We start from the raw sequence: 22,838 nt of genomic DNA, 5'->3' as shown, positions 1-22,838 counted from the left end.
CATGCCCTGTTCGACGAAACACAAAACAGCCCCTCTGTGCATCCCGTGCCCTCGTCGTCTTCGGCAAGTGCTCCACCCATCAACGCGGCGTCTCCATCGGTTCCGCAACCTCCACCAATGACTCCGGCCAGGGATAACTCCTTGGCATCACCTCCAGGTAACGCCTCTCTTCCTTCCTCTTCTAATTCCCAAAATTTGGAAAATGTTCATTCTAGCCCTAATCTCTTGTCATCGCATGATTCCGAAAATTCCACAACACATTCACTTGGACTTTTTGTCCAAAATGATACTTCTTTGCACACCGATCCCATCTCGATTCCATGCGACCCACCTGCCCAATCTGATCCCCGAACTCATTCCATGACCACTCGATCAATGAACAATGTCCATAAACCCAAACAGCTTAACTCCACCACAAAGCATCCCCTTCCCGAAACCACTGAACCGAGTTGTGTGGGACACGCTCTTCGTGAATCACACTGGAGAATGGCCATGTCTTATGCGCCATGACACATGGAATTTAGTACCTCCACCAACAAATTGTAAACCCGTGGGATGCAAATGGGTCTTCCGTGTGAAAAGGAAAGCTGATGGGTCAATAGATCGTTTTAAAGCGAGACTTGTCACTAAAGGTTATCACCAACGTCCGGGGTTGGACTACAAAGAAACCTTTAGTCCGGTAGTAAAGCCCGCTACCATTCGAACTGTCCTAATAGCTGTTGTGATGAAGGGATGGCCGTTAAGACAACTTGATGTCAACAATGCCTTCTTGCATGGCAAGTTGACAGAAACTGTCTATATGGTCCAACCCCCAGGCTTCAAAGACATCTCTAGACCTAATCATGTTTGCAGGTTAAACAAGACCATATATAGTTTAAAACAAGCTCCTCGCACTTGGTACTCAGCACTCAAGTTGGCTATCATGGGTCTTGATTTTCAAAATTCAAAATCTGACTCCTCCTTATTTATATACCAAAAAAAATTCTGTTTTATGTTATTTATTGGTATATGTCGATGATTTGGTACTCATTGGCAGCAATATGGATTTCTTATCTCATGTAATTGCACAACTTGGAGTTCAATTCTCTTTAAAGGATATGGGTCAGCTTCATTTCTTCTTGGGCATGGAAGTAATTCCTACCCGATCAGGTCTCTTTTTATCACAACACAAATATATTCGGGACCTCCTCTCAAAAACCAACATGCTGGGTGCCAAAGAGGTGTCTACACCGCTGTCCACAAGCACAACCTTGAAGCTGATTGATGGTACAACCTCATTTGACAGCACTGAATTTCGTAGTGTTATTGGAGGTCTCCAATACTTATCTCTCACTCGCCAGGATATTTGTTTCTCAGTCAATAAATTATCACAATTTATGCATAAACCCACGGTGACTCATTGGGCAGCTGCAAAGAGGCTTCTCCGTTACTTGAAACAAACAATCTTTCATGACATTCACATTAAAGCAAACTCTACTTTTGACCTCACAACTTTTTCAGATGTTGATTGGGCAAGAAATTTTTATGACCGTACATTGTTCAGCTTTTAATTTCGACTTTCAAGCGTAGAAGCTGTCAAAGTAATACAAGGGTAAATCCCAAGATCGAATTCACAGGGACAATGAGAATTTAGCAAACATTTCATTTTCGCAAGACCACATTTTACCGTTTGTAGTGACACGAAAGTTTAAAATGATAAGAAATGAGTAAACTAAACGAGCTAGCTATGAACAAAAATAATAATAAGAAAAGAAAAATAAGTTTTAGAAATTAACCGCTACCAATATTAACACCTAAATGGGGCTATTTACTAAGGGAGCGTGGAATGAATTATGAGAGAAATTGTCGGGAAGCTCAAGCATAAGTAAAGCTGAAAATAAAAGTGAATCTATTTTTCTAAAATTGCTAAGAATCAAGAGATTTAAAGAAAATGTGCGGAAGTTAACTTAAACTTGTAAGAAGCAATTAAACAAACACTTTGGATGCAATTTTCGCCCACTAATTTGGTGATGGATTTACTTCTTTTTTCATTTTCTCTCAACCATTTTTTCATTCCTAGAAATCATGGTCAGATGATATAACGATGAATCACCATTTTTATTCTAACAAAACTACTTGACAAATTATATGACATAGAAAAGTGAAAGAAAAACATCAAAGTCATGTTACTTGTTCAAGTATCAATTGTGCCTTTACGTCTACAATTGATCTAAACCAAGAACAAAGAACTCTAATCTTTTCTAGATGCACATTGAAATATAATCCATCAAGTTAATCATCAAAATCACTAAATATTGAAGAGAATCCAACCCCAAATAGTCATGAGTTACTCATTGAATCCCAAGCTAAAAATCTAGCCTATCATCTCTAGATTAACAAAATGCTCAAGAAGATTAAAATCCAACATCACTAATTACTGCACTAAACAAAAATTGCAAAATGAAAATACTGTAATCTCCAAATGTGCTGAAAACCCAAAAGCCAAAGAAGAAGAACTAGCAGAAGGAAAATAAAACCGAAAGAAGAAAAAAAATCTTCGAAAAAGGTATGCTGAAGAAGAAAATAGACAGACGAAAAAACTCCCAAAAAAAACCAGACGGCGCACGAAAATTTCTTTTTCTTTTTATACTCTTTGTTTCGTCTCAGTCCAGCACCATGCCGTTTCGCATCCCTTTTCGTGCGTTTTGACGTGAGGTCCAGGTTCGCGTGAGTGGTCTCCTCTGCGTGCGTTTTGCTCCAGCTCGCTCGCGTTCCACTTCGTCCGTTTCTGCTCAGCACCCATTTCTCTCCAGCCCAGCACCGTATGTGAGCTGCTCGATCCAGCCCAGGTTCTATACAGCATCGAAGCCACGCAGCGTTGCACGTCGATCCCTTTGCGTTTCAGCTGCTGGTCTGCCCGCGTGAGTGCATCCGCTGTCCGTGCGTGAAGCTCCTCAAGCCCCTGCGTTTTGCATCTGCGTGGGTTGAGTTTTTCTTTGTCTTGCAGTACATTTTCGAGTGCGTGAGTTGAGTTTCTTCTTTTGATGTTGTTGTGCCAGTTGGGTATTTCCAAGAATACCCATGTATTTTAATATTCTTTTCATAATGCCCTGCAACATAAATAAAATATGAGGAGTAAAATTTTTGGAGTATTAATTTTGGTGTGAACTAATTACAATACAACTCCTTTCAAGTGCAAAATATCAAAATTCAATATTGAGTCAAGAACTAAAAATTACTACATAATTAAGTGCTTCATTCATATTTTGGTTAAACAAATCATTCACTTTAGCAGCTTAATCATGTAGTTTTTGACACTTTATCATACATCTACCTCAGCATATATAAGCTTTCTTGGATCAAATCTCATCTCTTGGAGTTCAAAAAAACAGAGAGTTGTAGCAAGGTCGTCAACTGAAGCTGAATATAGATCTCTTGCTAATGCAGCCTCTGAAACTGTGTGGCTGCTCTCACTATTCAAGGAACTTGGGTTACTAATGACAATTTCACCGAAACTGTTATGTGATAATTTGGGGGCAACCCAACTCACTTTCAATCCCATTCAGCACTCTCGGATGAAGCATATTCAGATCGATCTACACTTTGTTCGTGACATGGTTCAAAAGGGCGTTCTCAATGTTCAACATGTCAATAGTCGAGATCAGCTTGCGGATTTATTAACAAAACCATTGTCCCGACAAATGATTGACTTCCTCAAGAACAAGATTGGCTTAGCCGATGGCAGCTCCATCTTGCGGGGGCGTATCAAGGAAGATCCCTCAAATCAAGCTCATGATCTGTCATCCTGATTTCTAGGCTGAAATTCTATATATAACAACTAGTAAAATCTTGTGTAAATGCCTTGTAAACGTTAGGCTTATTTTTAGCTTCTTTCCTAGAATAATTTCTGACTGCTTGTATATATATTTGATACAATTCAATTGAATGCATAAGGAAAATTTTTCTCGACTTTTTGTGTTGATATTTTTTAAACTTCATCGGGAGTATGGTCCCAAAGAATTGTTTGCACCCATGAGGTGTTGAAACTTAGACTTTGAAGGGAATGATACTCCAAGACTAAAGCTTTCACCACTTTGACCAATCCCTTGGGGTTTTGGATTATTATTACAAGTTCACAACTAAATAGCTAAGAGAGAGACAAGCAGCGGGATGGTAAGACAAAGTGATGAAGACGAGAGAGGGTGGGTCTGTTTAAGAACACAACTGTTCTAAGATGTTTTCAAATTATTTTACTATTATTTAATGCTATTTCATGACTATTCACTAATTAGTTCACTACTATTTACAAATATTTTATATTTAAAATACTCTATATCTGAGATATTTTTATGTCTCGTTTAGTTATACAAATGAGATTAGATGAGATAAAAGTTAAAAGTTAAATAAAATATTATTAGAATATATTTTTTTTAATATTATTTTTGTTTTTAGATTTGAAAAAATTGAGTTATTTATTATATTTTGTATGAGAATTTGAAAAAATTATAATAATTATATGAGATGAGAAGAAATGAGATAGTTTTATCTGTATAACCAAACTAGAGCTTAGTATCTAATCGGGCAGAGAGACTTTGCAAGCACAAGGCTGATCGAATGAAGAGAGTAGGATTTGGAAACCAGAAAACACTTAAGACTAGTTTGTCTTCGCAGATGAGATTAAGGATTAAAAAAAAAACCGGTAAACCGGATTGATGGGTTTGGTTCAGTTTGGTATCGATTTTATTTTTTTTAAATTAGGTTAAAATCGGTTCGGTTCTGGTTTTTCTTTTTCTAAAACTGGATCAGACCAAACCGAATCGATTCATATATATATATATATATATATATTATAATTGTTTATATTGTATAAAATTTTTATATACAATATATAATTATATATAAAATAGTTTTGTATTATATGATAAATTACTAATTAATATAATATTAAATTTTAAAATCTTATATCACTATAGTCTATATACAATTATAATATATATTAAAATATACTACAATATATTATCACTATAGTAGTATGTACTATAATATACTATTATATATATTATTTAATATATAATATAGTATATTAAAATCAAAAAACCGGATTGAAATCGGTAAAACTGGAAGTAACGGTTTAGGGGGGTAACTAGTGCTGAATAGGTTTTTGAAAATATAAAATCAGTGCATACCGGTTTTGTCTTAAATTTTCTCTAAAACTGGACCAAACCGGACTGGTTACACCCCTAGTAAGGGTTTAAAAAAAAATCAGGAAACCAACCAGATTGGACCAAACTGGTCAAATTGGTCCGAAACCGGTTTCCGTAATGGCAAAATCGGCTAGAACTGAGCTTTTTAGGCCTAGACCAGTTCTATATAATATATATTTTAGATTATTTTTTTAATATTATATATAATAATATAACTAATTTAAAAATAAACTAAAATTGTAAAACTTTAAACTGAAATTGATAAATCACATCAATTAAAAAATTCATAAATATCAAAAGACTTGAATTTATATACCAAAGTTGTAAATAAGATCACTAAAATATTATTTAGCAAAAAGAAAGAAAATCACTAAAATATTATTACTAAATTTTTATGGCCTAATAAATTCTCAATATATTCTTTTTGATAAGTACATAATACACTAGTAACTTAGTAATACTAATATACATTAGTATATAATGTATATTAATTATAATTTATATTTTATAGCCTAATACTAATAGTCGAATACTATATTACTATTAGTAATATACTTTTAAGTCTATATATAAATTAATATATAGATCACTATACTAAATAATTACATATGAAATAATGATATAAGAATACTAATACTATTAGTACTTCAGTATTAGTATACTAATACTAATATACTATCACTATAGTCTATAAATAATATAGTTATAATAAATTAAACCCACTATAACTAATACTAATATATATATTAATACTAATAGTCTAATAAAAATAGCTCTCTCTCTAGAAAAAAAAACCATCTCCCTTCTCTATAAACTCTCCCAAATTCCAAACCTAACAAAAGGGGGTGGAAGCTTCGGCTCCTCCCCCTCTCTTTTTCCTTCCCCTCCATTCTCCTTTATCTATTTTATTTTTTGTATAGTATTTTTTGGTTTTATTTTTGTGTTTTACAGGCCAAATAAGGGAGGATAGTCGTTCAGGTCTTTCTAGCCGTCACCCTTCTACACGCGCCCCACAGGGATGACGCTCTGCCACCGATCTTTAAGACCACGAAATCCGGCATCCATCGGAGTGGAGCATAGCCCGCATGCGCGGAACAAAGTTTCGGATCTCATCAACGTGTGACCATTACGCACCACTGAGGAGTCCTCTACTAACGCCACGCTCGACTTCTCTGGCATCCCTGACTTTAGGACTTCCAAGATTGACCCTCGGCTTTCCTCCTAGAGTGACCAATGTTCTGCATGCGCCATTGTCAATGCATTGTGCACTGTTCAGCCTTTTTTGTTTTCTTTATTGGTTCCGTTTCAATGTTTTTGTTGTTGTTTGTTTTTCTGTTCTTTTGTATTTTTGTTGACCTGAGTGAGGTATTGAGCCTTTGGATCAAACGCAATTTGATGCAAGAGCTGTTCGAGAGTGGTGGGCGATGCTACGGCTGGTGGTTATACAATCAGTGCTCGCGCGTAGGTGCTGCTTGTGCAGTGGAGGCTGTTTTTGTCCGTGCGTGAGTTGGGTGCTAGTGCCGTCAGGGCTCGAGATGCCAATGCTTGCGGTGGGCATGACGTCTGGGATCACATTAGTGCTTGTGGTTCTGTAGTTGTTAATGTGTTTATTTGTAGTTTTGTTTTTGTTATTTTAGTTATTAATAAAATAGAACTAGGCTATTAGATTTGATGTCCATAGTAGTATCCCGTACTCTTCTTCCCTGGGAGGATAGATGAGACCTTTAAGTTCTATTTTATAGAACGCTTTCTCTGTTAGGAGAGAGTTTGTTGAGAAGTTAAGACAATATCTGCCACAAATGAATTTGTGTGTGGAGAAGCCTCAGAGTTGATGCGTAGTTTGACTTCTAATCTGGATTTTTCACGTATTGATAAGTCACAATTGTAACTTCGGTTCATTAATGAAATGAGTCTGTTTCCATAAAAAAAAAATACTAATAATTTAATATAGACTATAATTATACTAACATAGTTATACTAAATTACTATAACTAATATTAATATATAGCTATACTAATACTCTAATATTAATACTTTTATATAGTTATACTATAATACTAATCACTATAACTAAATCACTATAGTATATAACTATAGATATTTAGTAAAATTGTATTATTATATTCTTTAATGTATAACTATATAGTCTATATATAGACTTATAGTATCAATATCACTATATGTAGTAGTAACACTATAATAGTATAATATATCAAACCGGTTTTTTTAAGACATTTTTTTTTTATTAAACATATTTTTCTTTTACAAATTTGCATTTTATTAAAACAGAAAAACCAGACTGAATCGGACCGGAATCGGTAAAATTAGATGTACCAGTTTAGGGGTAATCGGTACGTAATCGGTTTTTGAAAATGCAAAACTGGTACATACCGGTTCGATCCTAAATTTTGTCTAAAACTGGACCAGATCGGACCGGTTACACCCCTACTCATCATCAACTTTCTTAAATTCTCACACAAAATATAATAAACAATTCAACTTATCTAAAACCATTTTAACTCATCTCTAAATCCAAACGGGACATGCAGGTTTGAGGAGTGAGATGAAAATTCTTGATTTTAGATAAAAGTTTAAAATATTATTGTTTAATATTATTATTGTTTAGGGATTTAAAAAAGTTAAATTCAGATTTGAAAAAGTTGAATTGTTTATTATATTTTATATAAAAATTTTAAAAAATTATAATGATAAGATAAGATGATAATTTTGCATGCGGAGGCTGCGGGTGTGCGATATCTACTTAGAATTTATGGAAAATAAAATCCACCCATTACTCGGTTCGGGTCAAGCAAATTGGACCATCCACATTTCAACGATTTCTTGGGGGTTAATTCGGTAAAAGCAAATCAACAAAATCTCCAACGCCAGCTTTAGCTCTATCATCGTCGACACGAGCGCTTGAACTCGCTGGCATTTGCTTCATCCCTTTCAAACTCTCTCAGAACGACAATTCCTGCTGCTCCTTCACGAACTGTTCTAGGGTTTCCTTTTCTCAATCTTCTTTCACCTCATGAAACTCCGAGGACTGAGCTTTTCTTCCATTGGATTATGATGGGGGTTCGAGCCGTTAACAGCTGCTCCATCTTTCGCTCCGCTTCGTCTCCTCCTATCTCCGCTGTCCGGTGCCCATTTTTCACTTTCAGGAGCTCTTCGTTAAGCCGCCACCCCAAATTAGGGTTCCTGTTTCCTGTACTCCGGCCCGAGAAAAAGTTTTTCGGCCATGGCAGTGTTTGGAGTTGTTCGGTTCACAGTCTCGTAGACATCGTCATGGAAGAGCTAGAGTTCATGCGCAAAAGGAAGAGAGTTTGCGCTGCCTCAAAGTAGGTTTTCTCACAACTTGCCATTTTCATTTTCCTTTTTACGTTGTTTAATTTGGATTCTAGAGGAGCTCTAAATACGAACTGTTGTATCCAAGAACTTGCATAAAAAATAAAGGGAAAAACATTTATATTTTATACGTCTTTTATATTCATCAATCAGCTCAAATGTTTTAACCCGTTGGTAGTTTCCGAGCTTAAATTTGAAAGTCATGTATGGCGAAACTGGATCTTCTCTGCAGGGTTGGCTTAACGAGCAGTGGAAAGCTTCTTGAAGATAAGCTTGTGAACAGAGCGATGGAGAAAGGGTTGCTGCTGGAGTTCAAGAAGGATTCTGACAGGGTCTTGCTGGCAGTTGCACAGAGACCTGACGGCAAAAAGAATTGGATGGTGTACGATCAGGTTCTAGTAGAAACAACTAATGCGGCATGTTGATCAATAGGTTGCTAGGTTTTGGAACTCATTGTTTCTTTATCTAAATGTATCAGAAATTGTAGGCTTTCCAGCTAGTGTAACCAATACTTTGTTTTCCGATGGCAGAATGGTGCCACATCCTCCATTAAACCACAACAAATTACGTATATTGTTCCAGGCATTGAGAATTTTGATCACGCGGGGCTTTCAAATTTTATTCGTAAAGCACAGGATAACTTGGTTGGTTCTTGCTTGTGGAAGGATAGAGATAAAATTTTCTTTTTCTTTCTCCTCTCTCTCTTTTGTTTTGATCAGTAAAAAAAGAGAATTTGTTTCTACTCTTTTCTCTGTGGTTGTTGTTAAAGGAGAAAAATAAATCAGTAATTAATGTTGTGCTGCAGGATCCGGCACTTCTAGAGTTTGCTTGGGTTGAGCTTCTAGAAAAAAATAAATCAGTGACAACTGAAGAATTAGCAGAGGTATAAATTTTATGTGTCCAACATATATCTCATTGCCCGATGTTCTTCAATGACCTTTCAGCTTATTTTACAGATGATTTTTGGTAGCGCTGAGCCTCTTGAAAGCTATTGTGCGCACCTTTTGCTGTCAAAAGATGAATTATACTTCAGTGTACTTGAGACTAAAGGTTCACGTTCTCTTTATGGGCCTCGACCTACCGTGCAGGTACATCTTAGATTTTTCTTTAACACAAACACATACATGCTTGCATACATAGATCAGAAGAAGGTAAAATTTGTCAAATCAACAATAGGAATATCAGGCTACAATATTAAAGGACCAGAGTTATCATCACATTTTTGTTTCTTTTGCCACTTCTTGAGGTCACTCCCTTTTGAGCAGCTGGACATACTATGCTTTTCCAGCCGAATTGTAAACCCTTTCCCAATGTGATAATCTTAGTACCTGAGACTTATGTTATGATTTTGAGTCAATTATCCTGTCTGTTAGCCAGTCTAAAGACACTGAGATTATCTCATTTATTCATACCAAAATCTCAAATTTAAATTAGCTAGCTGGGTATGGTTCTGGTTACCTAAAGCTGCTCTACCCATGAAATACCTTGCTGATCCCGATTAGCACCCTTTTTTTTTTTTTTTGTATGGCTTTGATTCTGGGTATGATTGTGTTTGCTATTATACAATATGCTGAAACCAGGTCTCGTGTCATATTAATGATACTTAGTGCTGTGTAATGCTTTTTGTTATAAATACTTGACTGATAGTCATCTGACATATATCAGAAATTGTGGTAGTTTTTATACAATGCTTTATTGCTTCCTTTCATGTAATTTTGATAAGATTGAATCTCATTTGTTGGAAAATCTAGGTAGAAGAACTTTTACAAAGGAAACTTGCAAGGGAGGCTGCTGAGAAAGAACTTCAGGAGATTGTACAATTGCTGAAAGCTGCTAAGGCAATGCCTTTAGAGGCTAAACCTCCCAAATCTTCTTGGATTGTTGAAGATAAAATTAGACACATAATTGAATCTCTCGAATCTTACGCCATTGATGCCTGCAAAAATGATGAGCAGAAGAAAACAGCTGGGATGGTAACCTTTCTAACCTAAACAAGTTAGTTTTAGTTTGGCGTGTGAATTTATATTTCTTCTGTCCTGGAGTAGATAGCTGATCACAATGAGTTATGCATTTTTAGTTTGAAGCAGTGATATTAGGATTCTGTTCTAGAGTAGATAGCTGATCACAATTGTCAATGACGTTATTCCTTTATATCCACTATATACCAATTTGTTATTCTTTACTTAACATGTCATTCTTTTTCTCAGATACTTAAGGCAATGGGATTGACAAAAACAGCATCATCGGCTGTAAATCTCCTAATAGATATTGGTTATTTCCCTGTACATGTCAATCTTGAACTCTTAAAGTTCAACATTCGTACTGATCATTCAGATGAGATAATATCAGCAGCAGAAAGCCTTCTGGTGGAGTCATCTGATCCAGATGAAGTAAGCATGCTTCCTGGTTGGAAAAATTTATGCAAAGATTTATATCGTAAATACTCCCTTTGTTCCTTTATATATAGCCTGCTTTTCTTTTTGGGCTGTCCTAAAATATATTCAAGTTTCCAAAACTGGAAGGATTTATCCAGTTAAAGTTCTCATATTACCATTAATTTTGAATCCATCTTACCACCAGGGGTTTTGGCCTAGTGGTAAGTGACTTACTCTCAAATAGCTTGGTAGATAAGAGGTCATGGGTTTGAGTCTTGACAGACAAGATGTTAAGGAGATAAGAGTTGTGCTCATTCCTTGCCTACCGGCTTAGTACTATTTTGCCCTTGGTGGGGTTATGGCTCAAGTCCTTTTAAGATAGCACCTATGGCTCCCCACGACCCAATGGGTATAGGAGGCTACTATAGTTATGCGTACACCTGTACCTAGGGTCTCTCCCTCATCATTTTTATGCATTAGAAAGTTTTGAAACCGTATTTATTCAAATACTAATCCACCTTTTTTATTAAATAATATAGTTTTATTAATGATCAAGAGAAAAGAAACAAATGCATTATTGAACTAAATCATATATGTTGTGAAAAACGATGACAATAAGTGAAAATAAATGTGAAAAGAACAATCAAACAATCACGCGACACAAAAATTTATGTGGTTCGGCAAATTGCCTACGTCCACGGGAGCTGCAAAAGATTTTTATTACTTGAGGAAACACAAAATACAAGTCTGGACGACTTCTATACACACACACACAACCATATGTAAAAAATGACATATATATAGAGAGCGGCAGCGAAAACCCTAAAAATCCCGAAATTTAGCAATGCTCGCTCAAGCGGTGTGTCGAGCCCGCATCGAGCGAGCTTGTTCCTGCATTTGCTTGAGCCATGTGTCAAGCGGCTCTTCGAGCGAACTCTCTGACTTGCCTCCGCTCGAGCGGTATGTCGAGTGGTGTCGAGCGAACTCTCTGACTTGCCTTTTGCTCGAGCTCGTTGTCGAGCTGCCTTGAGCGAACTCTCTGACTTGTCTCCGCTCGAGTGGCTAAAGATTCCGCTCGAGCGGTGTGAACCAGACTCCATAATACTCAACAATATACAATTAATTAGAGAAAGAAAAGAGATCAAGACAGTCTTGGAAGCTAAAGCTAGAGAGACATAGGTCGGCAGTCATCCAATGGAATGTGGATTGAAAATGAAAGCCTTGAGATCTGTTGGGTGCTTTTGTTGTCTTCAAAACTTTCATTTCTTCCCTCCATGTCCCAAATCAAATAAATCAAGATCATGTTCCACAAGTTTTCACCATGATAACCATCAAACCGCCTTTTTAGCATGCGAAAAAAATAATAATATGAATAATAATAATATATCTACCACCCTTGTAGGCATCACCCATATTAGCCCCAAAAGACTAAAAACAGCTTGCCATAATGTGCTTGCCACCTCATAGCACTAGCAGAGAGTAAAAGATCATCCACGGATCTCTCTTGTAAATCCAACACCCATTCTATGACCATAACACGCCTCCACACCTAAGGGTAGTTTTCAAAGATTTATATTTATTTTGGTTCATTAAAATGTGTAACTTGTGAACTTCGTTTATCTTTGGCTGGAGGGAGTATCCAGTTTTTAAGAATGACCCTAGTACATTCATTTTGAGTTTGAGATCCTATTTCCAATTTGATATTTCCCTAACTAAATCATGTGGGAAAAAGTTCAGGGATTGGGAAATACATGGGTTCTATTATTAGAATTTCAAGATCTCTTCGTGCTATATGCTTATTGATCTTTTGTGTCTAGATTGATAGAAAAGATCTCACTCACTTGAAGGTTTATGCCATCGATGTTGATGAGGCTGATGAGGTAATTCATACTTTCTACTCCATGAAGTTACTGTAAAAAATAGTGGTCTAACTAAGCAATTATGTAGCTTGATGATGCCCTGAGTGCAGCAAGGTTGCAAGATGGCCGGCTTAAAGTTTGGATACATGTTGCAGATTCATCTAGATTTGTGCAACCTGGGAGCTTAGTAGACCGGTAGCTTTCGAGATATTTTAAGATATAGAATTAATTCCTGTGCTATAGTTGTGTTTGATATAGTAGTTCAATCTGAGTAGGGAAGCAATGAGAAGAGGAACTTCTATATTCTTGCCAACTGCCACATATCCCATGTTTCCAGAAAAACTTGCTATGGAGGGAATGAGCTTGAAACAGGGAGAAATCTGCAATGCGGTCTCCGTATCTGTTGTGCTGCGTTCTGATGGCAGGTAAACTATTAGTTTGTGGGCTTTTTTTTTTAAAGTTTAGGTCAACTATTAGTTTATGGGCCTTTTTTTTTTTTTTTTTTCAAGTTTAGTTGCTGCATTAAAGTGCTATATCCGTATGTGGATTGAACCTAAAGTTTTTTGTTTTCACAGACTAGAAAATTGTAGCATTGGATATTTTTATTGAGAATAAGAATAGGCAAGAGCCCAAGTCCATGGGGTATATACAAGAGCATCACCTATGCATGATAATCTAGGGATACAAGAAATTCATTTTTTTTATAAGTAAAAAGAAATTTTATTAATCCACGTAATTAGGCAAGACCTAGGTACACAGGAAGTAAACAAGAAAAAAGCCTAATTACAAGCTAAGCGCTATGAAAGACATCGTAAAAGTCATTAAAACTCGTTCCATTCAATACAATAGATGATGCCCAAAGCAACAATGTATGAAAGAAAAAGTCCCTAAACCCTTCCGGTGAGCGCTCACTATCCTCGAAACAACGACCATTTCTCTTGTTCCAGGTGCACCACATTAAGCATAGAGGCACCATCTTCCAAACAGCCGCGATCCTATAAAGATAGGGGAAGGCGTTCTTCAAAGCATCATCACCACACCAAATATCGTGCGAAAATTTGATATGCGTACCCCTACCCACCTCAAATCTGCAATTTGCAAATCTTCCCAACCATTACGAATAAATTTCCAAACTCCCATACTCTAAGCCCCACTTACTTCATTAGAGCACCAGCCACCCGAAATGCTCCCATACTTAACTTCAATCGTATTCCTCCAAAGAGCATCCTCTTCTTGATGATACCGCCATAACTATTTTCCTAGAGGGGCCTTATTGAAGGTTCTCAATTTTCTAACTCCCAATCTGCCACAAGTCAAATGTGCACAAACTTTATCCCACTTAATCAAATGGATTTTTTTTTTCACTTTCTTTAAACCTACCCACAAGAAATCACGAAAAATCTTCTCTAGTCTATTCGCCACCCCTGCAGGCAAAGGAAATAAAGATAGAAAGTATGTTGGGAGATTGGATAATGTGCTCTTGATTAGTGTGATTCTACCGCCTTTAAAAAAGTAAATTCTCTTCCAACCAGCCAATTTACATTCGATCTTCTCAACAATCCCGTTCCACATTGCCTTGGATTTGTGGGGGCCCCCAAAGTTAGTCCAAGATACTTCATGGGCAAGGATGACACCTTGTAGTCCAAGATGGCAGCCATTCGCTTAAATTATTAACCAAGCCAACTGGAACCATTTCAGATTTTGATAAATTCACCTTAAGACTAAAGACAACTTCGAAGCAAAGCAGGAGGGCTCTCAAGGAACAAATCTTATTGTGGTCCGGGTCACAAAAAAATCAGCGTGTCATCGGTGAAAAGTAGGTGAGAGATTGATAGACTACCATGCAAGGAACCACCCACCGAGAATCTCGAGGTGAAACCCTTATCCGCCATCCCCTTCAACATTCTACTTAGTACATCCATTGCTAAAATGAATAGAAGAGGGCTCTCAAGGAACAAATCTTATTGTGGTCCGGGTCACAAAAAAATCAGCGTGTCATCCGTGAAAAGTAGGTGAGAGATTGATAGACTACCATGCAAGGAACCACCCACCGAGAATCTCGAGGTGAAACCCTTATCCGCCATCCCCTTCAACATTCTACTTAGTACATCCATTGCTAAAATGAATAGAAGAGGGGATAAGGGGTCCCCTTGTCTCAAGCCCCGAGAGCTGTTAAAGAAGCTTTTGGGGGTGCCATTAACCAAAATTGAGAATCTGACTGTTGTGATCCAATGTTTCATCCACTGACACAATGTTTCCCCAAAGCCATACCTACCAAGAATATACACCAAGAAATCCCAATTTACATGATCAAAAGCCTTCTCCATATCCAATTTACATAAGATATCTGGGATGCCGACTCTAATTCTACTTTCCAAGTATTTGTTAGCAATGAGGACCGAGTCTAGTATTTGTCTTCCTTTTACAAAGGTGTTTTGTGACTTCAAGATGATTTTACCCATGACTTCGCTCAACCGTTTGGCTAGAACTTTTGGGATGATCTTGTAAACCCCACTTACCAGGCTTATGGGACAAAAGTCTTGCACCTCCACCGACCTCACCCTTTTTGGAATAAGGGCGATAAATGAGGCCTTAAGGCTTTTCTCAAATTTCATTAATGAGTGAAACTCAAGAAAAACCTTCATGATGTCCTCATTGACAATGTCCCAACTAGCTTGGAAGAAAGCTACTGTGAAACCATCTGGTCCTGATGCTTTGTCTTTGTCCATCCCTTTTAGCACGCTAAGCACCTCATTCTCTTTGAATGGTCTCTCCAACCAAGCCGCACTTGGTTGATCAATCAAGTTAAAGACTAGCCCGTCTACCTTTTGCCTCCAATGATGTTGCTCCTTCAGAAGCTTATCATAAAAGCGAACAATGTGATCCTTGATAGAGACTCTGTACGAAAGAACCCTCCCTTCCGAATGAAGAACCTCAATGGCGTTGTTTATTCTATGAGAGTTAACTACTCTATAGAAAAACTTTGTGCTCTTGTCCCTTTCCTTCAACCAAAAGGGCTCGAGATTTTTGCCTCCAAGAGATCTCTTCCATAAGTGCGGTTTTTTCCAGCTTAGCTACTACAACCATTTTCCTTGCCTTGTCGTCATCCGAGAGGGCCCCATCCACCTCTTTTTCATCCAAACGCTATTGCTTCTGAAATAGATTGTTCCGCTGGTCTTAGATGTTTCCAAAGACTTATTCCATTTTCTCAGATCTTTTTTCAAGGCTTTAAGTTTCTAGGCTAAAACAAAACTGGGAGTGCCCGAGTATTGATACGAGGACCACCACGATCTAACCTTGTCTGTAAACCCATCTACCTTCAGCCACGTGTTCTTGAATTTAAAATATCTTCGTCCCTCATGAAGACCCCCACAATCCAATAAGAGGGGAAAATGATCAGAGCAAAGCCTAGGGAGTCGTTTTTGGCATAGGTTGGGAAAGTGAGCCTCCCAAGAAGGAGAGACAATGAATCTATCCAGCCTAGACCAAACCCTCCTGTTAGATCAAGTGAAATCACCCCCAACTAAAGGTAGATCAACCAAATCTATCTCGAAAATTAAAGCTAAGAAGTCAGCCATGGCTGAACCCGAGCTAGAGTCCCCCGACCTTTCACTCGGAAACTGAGTGATGTTGAAATCTTCTCCAATACACCACGGGCCGTCTCACCAACTGCACAAATCAACTATCTCATCCCAAATGAGCTTTCTATTATTGTCATCATTAGGCCCGAATACTCCTAAGAACCCTCACCCAAAACTATCTTCCACATTATGGAAAGAACAAATTACTGAAAACTTGCCAATATACTCCACCAAATTAACTACTCGCTTGTCCTACATCACTATAATGCCCCCTGAACCGCCCTTGGAAGCAAAGGCGGTCCATCCTGCATAAGAGCAATTCCACAAACTTCTTATTATGTTCTTGTCAATAAACTTCAGCTTGGTCTTCTGCCAACAAATTACATCTGCATCCCATTCCCGTATTAAGTTCTTCACTCTAGGCGCTTGTTTGGGTCATTCAATCCCCGAACATTCCTTGAAAGGATCTTGGGCTTCATGAGATACCGAGACTCGCCCTATCATTGTGCCTCCCCCTACTAGCACTTCCTTCCCTTGCATCATAGTTTATGGAGCAAGAAAGTCTCTTAAGCTCCCTTTCTTTTTTAGAGGCAGATCTGGCTAGGAGGGGCTTTCCTGTTTCGATGGCTGTAAGAAGTGCTTGAAACTGATCCTCAAAACCCTCACAAGAAATCCCTATGCAATGGCGAATTTCTTCTACCTTCTGCAAAACCCAATCAGATTGTGGGCCAGCCCATAGAGGCGTTGGAGGCAGAGAACAAATAGGATTGGGCTCGTCCCCGGGATCCCCCAGATCATTAAAGGAAGCAACATGTCTTGACTCCTTGCAAACTAATTGTAAATCGGAGATTGATGACCCGTCATCCGAGAACGCCTCATCATTTGAGATAGTCTCATCCTCTTCTTCCAATGTGCACAAAACCCTGGGGAGTCTTAGCAGCTACCCCCATGAGTGACCCCCTGACATTAGGGGCTTCACGGGTCATTGATTGAGTGCCTTGAGCCCTGGATGAAGCCTCCAAAGGTTGTGAGGGACCACTGATGTGCAGAGAACCAGCGAGAGCTTCAAACCGAGGCAGCCCAGTTGAGGCCAACACCTCATTGTGGCTTCATCCCCTCCAAGGCCAAGAGCTGCTCCTAATTACGTACCGTAGGATCACCAATGGTCGGTGGCCCCTTCTGTATCAACGACAAGTTCCCAGAGGCCTGAGAACAGGCAGCGGCTTCATTTTGGACCAATCCAGCTAATGCCATCACCTCCATGCTTCTGTTCATCCCAGTCAAATGCTGTAACTGCACCCTACTTGGTCTCGTAGGATTGTCGGTGGCTGGCGGTTCTTTTTGTGTCATAGGCGAGGTGGCCGGCGGGACTGCCGGGGGCTTTGAGTTTCTTGAGCCCGAGACAAATGACTCTTGGGCCTGAGATGGTTCCGTAGCCCGCCACTCAGAGTGGACGGGTCTGAGAGACGTCTCCCCAAGCTTCACGGGCCTGCCCTTTCATGAAAGTTCATGCCATTAAAATTAATTACGATTGACCAATGGAGTATAGTATTCAAAAAGAAAGTTCTAAGCTCATCTATTGACCGCTCACGATGTTCAAAGCTTCTTTCATTCCTCTGCATAGGATATTATGGAAGTTGGAACCTTTGTTTAAAATTTTTTGTTTGGAACACAATAGATACAAACTTCTTGCATGTCCAAATTTGATCTTAGAGTTTTTGGGCAGTTGGCCTGATTTGAGGGCCATATAAACAAATTTAGAGGGCATCTAGTCTAGTCAACACAATTATTTAATGCTCTATTTTTTCATTACAATTGAGGTGTTTTAATCATGGTGGAACTGCAGATATGCAGATGGAAGTTGCATGCTTCTATATATGATTTCCTATAAATGAAATCTGCTTCACACCCTACATGCTTTTTGTAGCATTGCAGAATACTCGGTGGACAACTCATTTATCAAACCCACCTATATGCTGACATACGAGAGTGCATCTGAACTGCTTCATATGAACTTGGAAGAGGAGGTAGAACTGAAAATTCTGTCTGAGGCAGCAGCTCTGAGGTTACAGTGGCGGCTAGAACAGGTTATAAAATTCAACTCTAAAATCAACCACTGTTAGTTGAAGTTCTAAGGAATCTGCTAGTGTTTCCAAATATTCATATCCAAGAACCCTGAGGAGACTTACTGTGTTTGGAATGAATTTGAAAGAAAATGAATAGAAATGCTTGTTGGATCCAAAGAAGCTCGTGAATAATCAGAAAGTAAAAGAATTAAGAAGGAAAATCATGTTATACAATCTCCTTGTTAAAACAAAAATGCATCTCACAGTTTTGAATTAACATCTGGCATAGCTTAAGCTTGCATAACATAGTTTGGATTTTGCTATTGTTTTGATGAATTAACAATAAGAGACATTCCAGAATGAGTATGCTTAAAATCTCACAAACATTATCTATCAAGATATGAATGTCTACTGCAAATTATTTTCTTTTAGTTAAAAGATATTTATAGAAATGGGATTGTTTTTATTGAGAGAGCTACCTTATACTCCGAAAAGAATCTTTTTGTCATCCAAGGGTTCTTGAAAGCAAGATAAATGAGATCAAATAAATTGAGTTTCTAAGATAAATGAGATCGAACAATTGATTTTGTCTCTGCCATTACGTGCACTTTGGATAGGTTTTTTCTTTGGTGGGATGTAATTTGTCCATTGACCCCTTGTTCTTCTATGACATTGACTTTTTATGCATTTTTCAGGGTGCAGTTGACACAGGCTCATTAGAAGCACGCATCAAGGTGGCTAACCCTGAGGATCCAGAGCCTATTATTAATCTTTATGTTGAAAACCAAGCTGACCCTGCAATGCGAATGGTCTCTGAGATGATGATACTCTGTGGGGAAGTTATAGCCACTTATGGTTCTTGCAATAACATTCCTTTACCCTACAGAGGACAGCCCCAATCAAACATCGATATATCTGCATTTGCACATCTTCCAGAAGGACCCATTAGGAGCTCTGCCATTGTTAAAGTAATGCGTGCTGCTGAAATTGATTTCAGGAAGCCTATACGCCATGGGATTTTGGGACTTCCTGGTTATGTTCAGTTTACATCTCCTATTCGCAGATATATGGATCTTCTTGCTCATTATCAGGTCTGATTTTTTCATTACTGTCGTGTCGTATGAATGTCCCATGTATGTACCTTGACAAGAAGTCTTTTCATTAACATTTTTATCTTTGCTTTTTTGTATGTAGGTTAAAGCGTATCTTAGAGGTGATTCTCTTCCTTTCTCTGCTGGTCAGCTTGAAGGGATGGCATCAATTATAAACATGCATACTAGATTAGCCAAGAGGCTGTTTGGCAGCAGTCTTCGTTATTGGATATTAGAATACCTGAGGAGGCAAGCAAAAGAAAGAAGATATCGTGCATTGATCCTTAGATTCATTAAAGATCGGATTGCAGCACTATTGTTAGTTGAGGTAGGCTTTTGTTTTTCTGTGGTTCTGTACTGAAGCAATCTTTCTCATAGATTATGTCAAGTAGTGCCAAAACACGATTTGGTTGAGTGATTGGAGTGTAAAGAGTATGGGTAGATAACACTGTTGCCATTGATGGGACTAGACTTTTTTATTCAAGGCAGTGAAAATGAATAATATGATCCCCCTTTCCTTCCCTTCCCTTCCCTCCCAAGACATGCTGGACTGATTTATGAGTTGAAACTGAGAAAGATCTTTGGTGATGATGTGAACATCATATTCTTTGTGCATCAATGATGAGACATTTTAACTCATTCAGGTTCAGGTTGACTTGCCTGTTACTGATTTCGTCAAAAGTTTTTTTCTTTGCATGTCAGCATGCAAACATCTTTTGGCTGATCCAGCTGATTGTGCTCATTTTTTATGCTCTCAATCCATGTGTTATTTCCTATCTGCCAAACCGATCCTAGGGGTTGCTCATCAGTTATATGATGTTTGTAGATAGCAACCATTATCTAGATTGCGAATGCCCAGATGCTATCATAACCTTATTTTCCCCTATAATCTCTTTTTGTTCTTTTTTCTCTCTTGAATCTCAATTTTGGTCCATGCCATTTGACATGTCCTCTCTTGGGGTATGGTTCCTGATTGAATGATCTTTGGTATGTGCCACTTTTCTTCTCTATATTTAGGGCACACCTCCAGCCATCTGCACGGATCCAGACAATTTTGCAAACTATTGTTCTTTGCCTTGCATTTGGCTGTAGTAGTAGATTTAAAAGTACTAGAAATTGGACATACACGTTTCATCTCTATTTGCCAACAGGAAGAGAAGGAACTGGAATAAGCATACTATACAATTACAGGGTAGTTCATTCATATACTGCAGCACTGCAGCATTCATGAGGTTTTTAAGGCTTTCATCTCTGCAGCATGGTTATAGTTGTTTGTTGTTTCTCCCTCCCCATCTAAATTCCTTCTTCTTAGTTCGTTTATTTGATTTGACTTTCTAAAGATTGGGCAGTTTCCATCACTGGCATATCCTTGATCATCTTGCAACTATGTTGATTAAAATTGCTGAACCAATCTTCAAATTTTGCAGGTGGGATTTCAAGCTTCTGCATCGGTGTCTGTGGGATTACATATTGGAGATGAAATAGAAGTTTGGGTGGAAGAATCTCATCCTCGTGATGATTATCTTGCACTTAAGGAGGTTATATGAGGGATACAAAGAGATTTTTTTGACGGGAACTTATCAGGAAAAGCATTTTTCGCTCATGCTGGTATGAATGGTAGACTAACCCAAAGTTGGTCTTTCTTGAGATTTTTTGTAGAATTCGATTTTAACTTCACAGCTTCATATTTATGTGACACTGATTTTCGTGTGCTACCCTTATAGGTGCTCCTAAGCTCAGACAGTGAAGCAGCCAAACATCACTTTTCAAAAAGAATGTTCCTAAAGGGTACCTTCTGTAGAAGCGATTGCAACACTACTTGAAAGTGCCATTTTGAGGTCGAACCATGCCCCCCATAGTTCTCACTTGTTTCAATCAAGGCGTTGCTACTCGTTTCACTTGGCTGATGATGGCATTATTCCATAGATGGCTCACATGGGTTGGTCATGCAATTTTTGGGGTCAGCATATACGTATGTTGATTTTGTTCTCGAGTAATGTATAACGTTGTAGATTCTGTAAGCGTTGCTGATCTAATGAATGTAACTTGTGTTATAATTGTCACATTCTTCTCATTTATCTCAAAATGAGATAGCAAAGATATATTCAATACAAATTTTTCGCATAATATAGATTAGGGAGCAGAGATTCCAGTTTGCCAAGTGATTTCTTTTATGTTGCCCGAGCATTGTTACCGAGAATTGTGACCGATAGTGCTTTTTGCTGTGTTTTGTATTTTGTTTTTTTTTTTTTTTTGTTTTAAAAAAAAAAAAAAACACAAAATACTATGGGCCACAACTTTCCGTAACAATTCTCAGTACACGCAGCAAGACTCTTGTCAGATTAGAGATGTAGCCTGTAAAAAGTTCTACTTGTTAGCTTCGAGTAAAACAAGTCAAACTGGTTACTGGGTCTCTCATTGGAAATTGTGGAACGTGGGCGAAATTGCTCACAAAAATCAAGACGATATGGTTAGGAAAATATTTGAAGTGCTTCGATGAGAGAATCATAGAAGTGGAACTTGGGGAATCGGATAATTCTTTAGTCTTCACAATATTTTCATTTAAACACTTTATAATTTAAAACCACATGCACAACATTTGATTTATATTGCAAGTAAAAGGTTAGAATTCACATTGTCAATGAATAAAGCCGGCCCGGACTATTTCTCTCTTTAAATTGATTAAGGTATAGTTTGAATTCGAAAATGAGTTGAGATGAGTTATGAATAGTAATAAGATGGATTGTGAATAGTAATGAAATTTGTGAGTTAAAATTGATGAATAATAATGAATAATAGTAAAATAAGTTGAGATGGGTTGCGAATACAAACTAGATATTTTTAAGTTAGAAAATTATAGGGAGTCATGATATGGGGTTAGTATAATTGATCATGTTATCCACGACCTTCTAAAGATCTATGAATTGTTATAGAAATGGTTGTGTAGTATCAAAGTCTCATTGTCTGCAAACTCATACCCAATCTACTATCTGTCACCAACTTTAGAGATATTTCTTCAGCCATCAAGTTGGAGCTCAATTGGTATAATTCCATGTGGAAGTTGAGAAACCAAGTTGTCGCCATATGCGTGGCGAAGATTGGCAACTTTATGGGCTTTATTTCGTAATCGGATAAGCTAACAAGAGAAGAGTTGAGGACCCCTATTCTTGGTCCGATGACACTCAGCTTTGCTTTGGAACTGGAATTTGCACATAAAAAAAGAAGGTTGCCAACTCGAGGAGATTTTTGGTACTTATTGTGGATTGAAAACTACCATACAAGGTAAAGCCATGAAATATGGGGAATTTAGTTATCTGGGAAATGTTTATCTTGCA

At 37.8% G+C, this 22,838-nt stretch overlaps 1 protein-coding gene across 2 annotated transcripts; it reads left to right on the top strand.

Moving 5' to 3' along the window:
• The first annotated feature begins 8,039 nt into the window (after positions 1 to 8,039).
• Positions 8,040 to 21,614, top strand: LOC121264673 (ribonuclease II, chloroplastic/mitochondrial). 2 transcript variants are annotated; one of them, XM_041167956.1, is made up of 15 exons: positions 8,040 to 8,524; positions 8,764 to 8,923; positions 9,062 to 9,175; positions 9,337 to 9,414; positions 9,488 to 9,619; positions 10,283 to 10,504; positions 10,739 to 10,921; positions 12,724 to 12,786; positions 12,854 to 12,960; positions 13,041 to 13,190; positions 18,274 to 18,433; positions 19,108 to 19,503; positions 19,607 to 19,831; positions 20,931 to 21,111; positions 21,228 to 21,614. In XM_041167956.1, exons 1-14 carry the CDS (start codon positions 8,253 to 8,255, stop codon positions 21,048 to 21,050), a joined length of 2,382 nt encoding a protein of 793 aa, XP_041023890.1. In that variant the 5' UTR covers positions 8,040 to 8,252; the 3' UTR covers positions 21,051 to 21,111; positions 21,228 to 21,614. The 2 variants fall into 2 exon arrangements, with proteins under 2 accessions (XP_041023890.1, XP_041023892.1); XM_041167958.1 differs by lacking the exon at positions 12,724 to 12,786.
• The last annotated feature ends 1,224 nt before the right edge of the window (positions 21,615 to 22,838 follow it).

Source organism: Juglans microcarpa x Juglans regia, chromosome 5D, assembly GCF_004785595.1.
Source record: "Juglans microcarpa x Juglans regia isolate MS1-56 chromosome 5D, Jm3101_v1.0, whole genome shotgun sequence".
Taxonomy (NCBI): Eukaryota; Viridiplantae; Streptophyta; class Magnoliopsida; order Fagales; family Juglandaceae; genus Juglans; species Juglans microcarpa x Juglans regia.
Note: the sequence above shows the minus strand (reverse complement) of the source record. Positions and strands in the feature narration are given on the sequence as shown.

Excerpts from the sequence above, each read along its gene's own strand:
- LOC121264673 (XM_041167956.1), top strand. The coding sequence starts at position 8,253 with ATGATGGGGGTTCGAGCCGTTAACAGCTGCTCCATCTTTCGCTCCGCT. Across the intron at positions 13,191-18,273 it reads GTGCTGCGTTCTGATGGCAG|CATTGCAGAATACTCGGTGG; the intron begins GTAAACTATTAG and ends TGCTTTTTGTAG. Across the intron at positions 18,434-19,107 it reads TACAGTGGCGGCTAGAACAG|GGTGCAGTTGACACAGGCTC; the intron begins GTTATAAAATTC and ends TGCATTTTTCAG.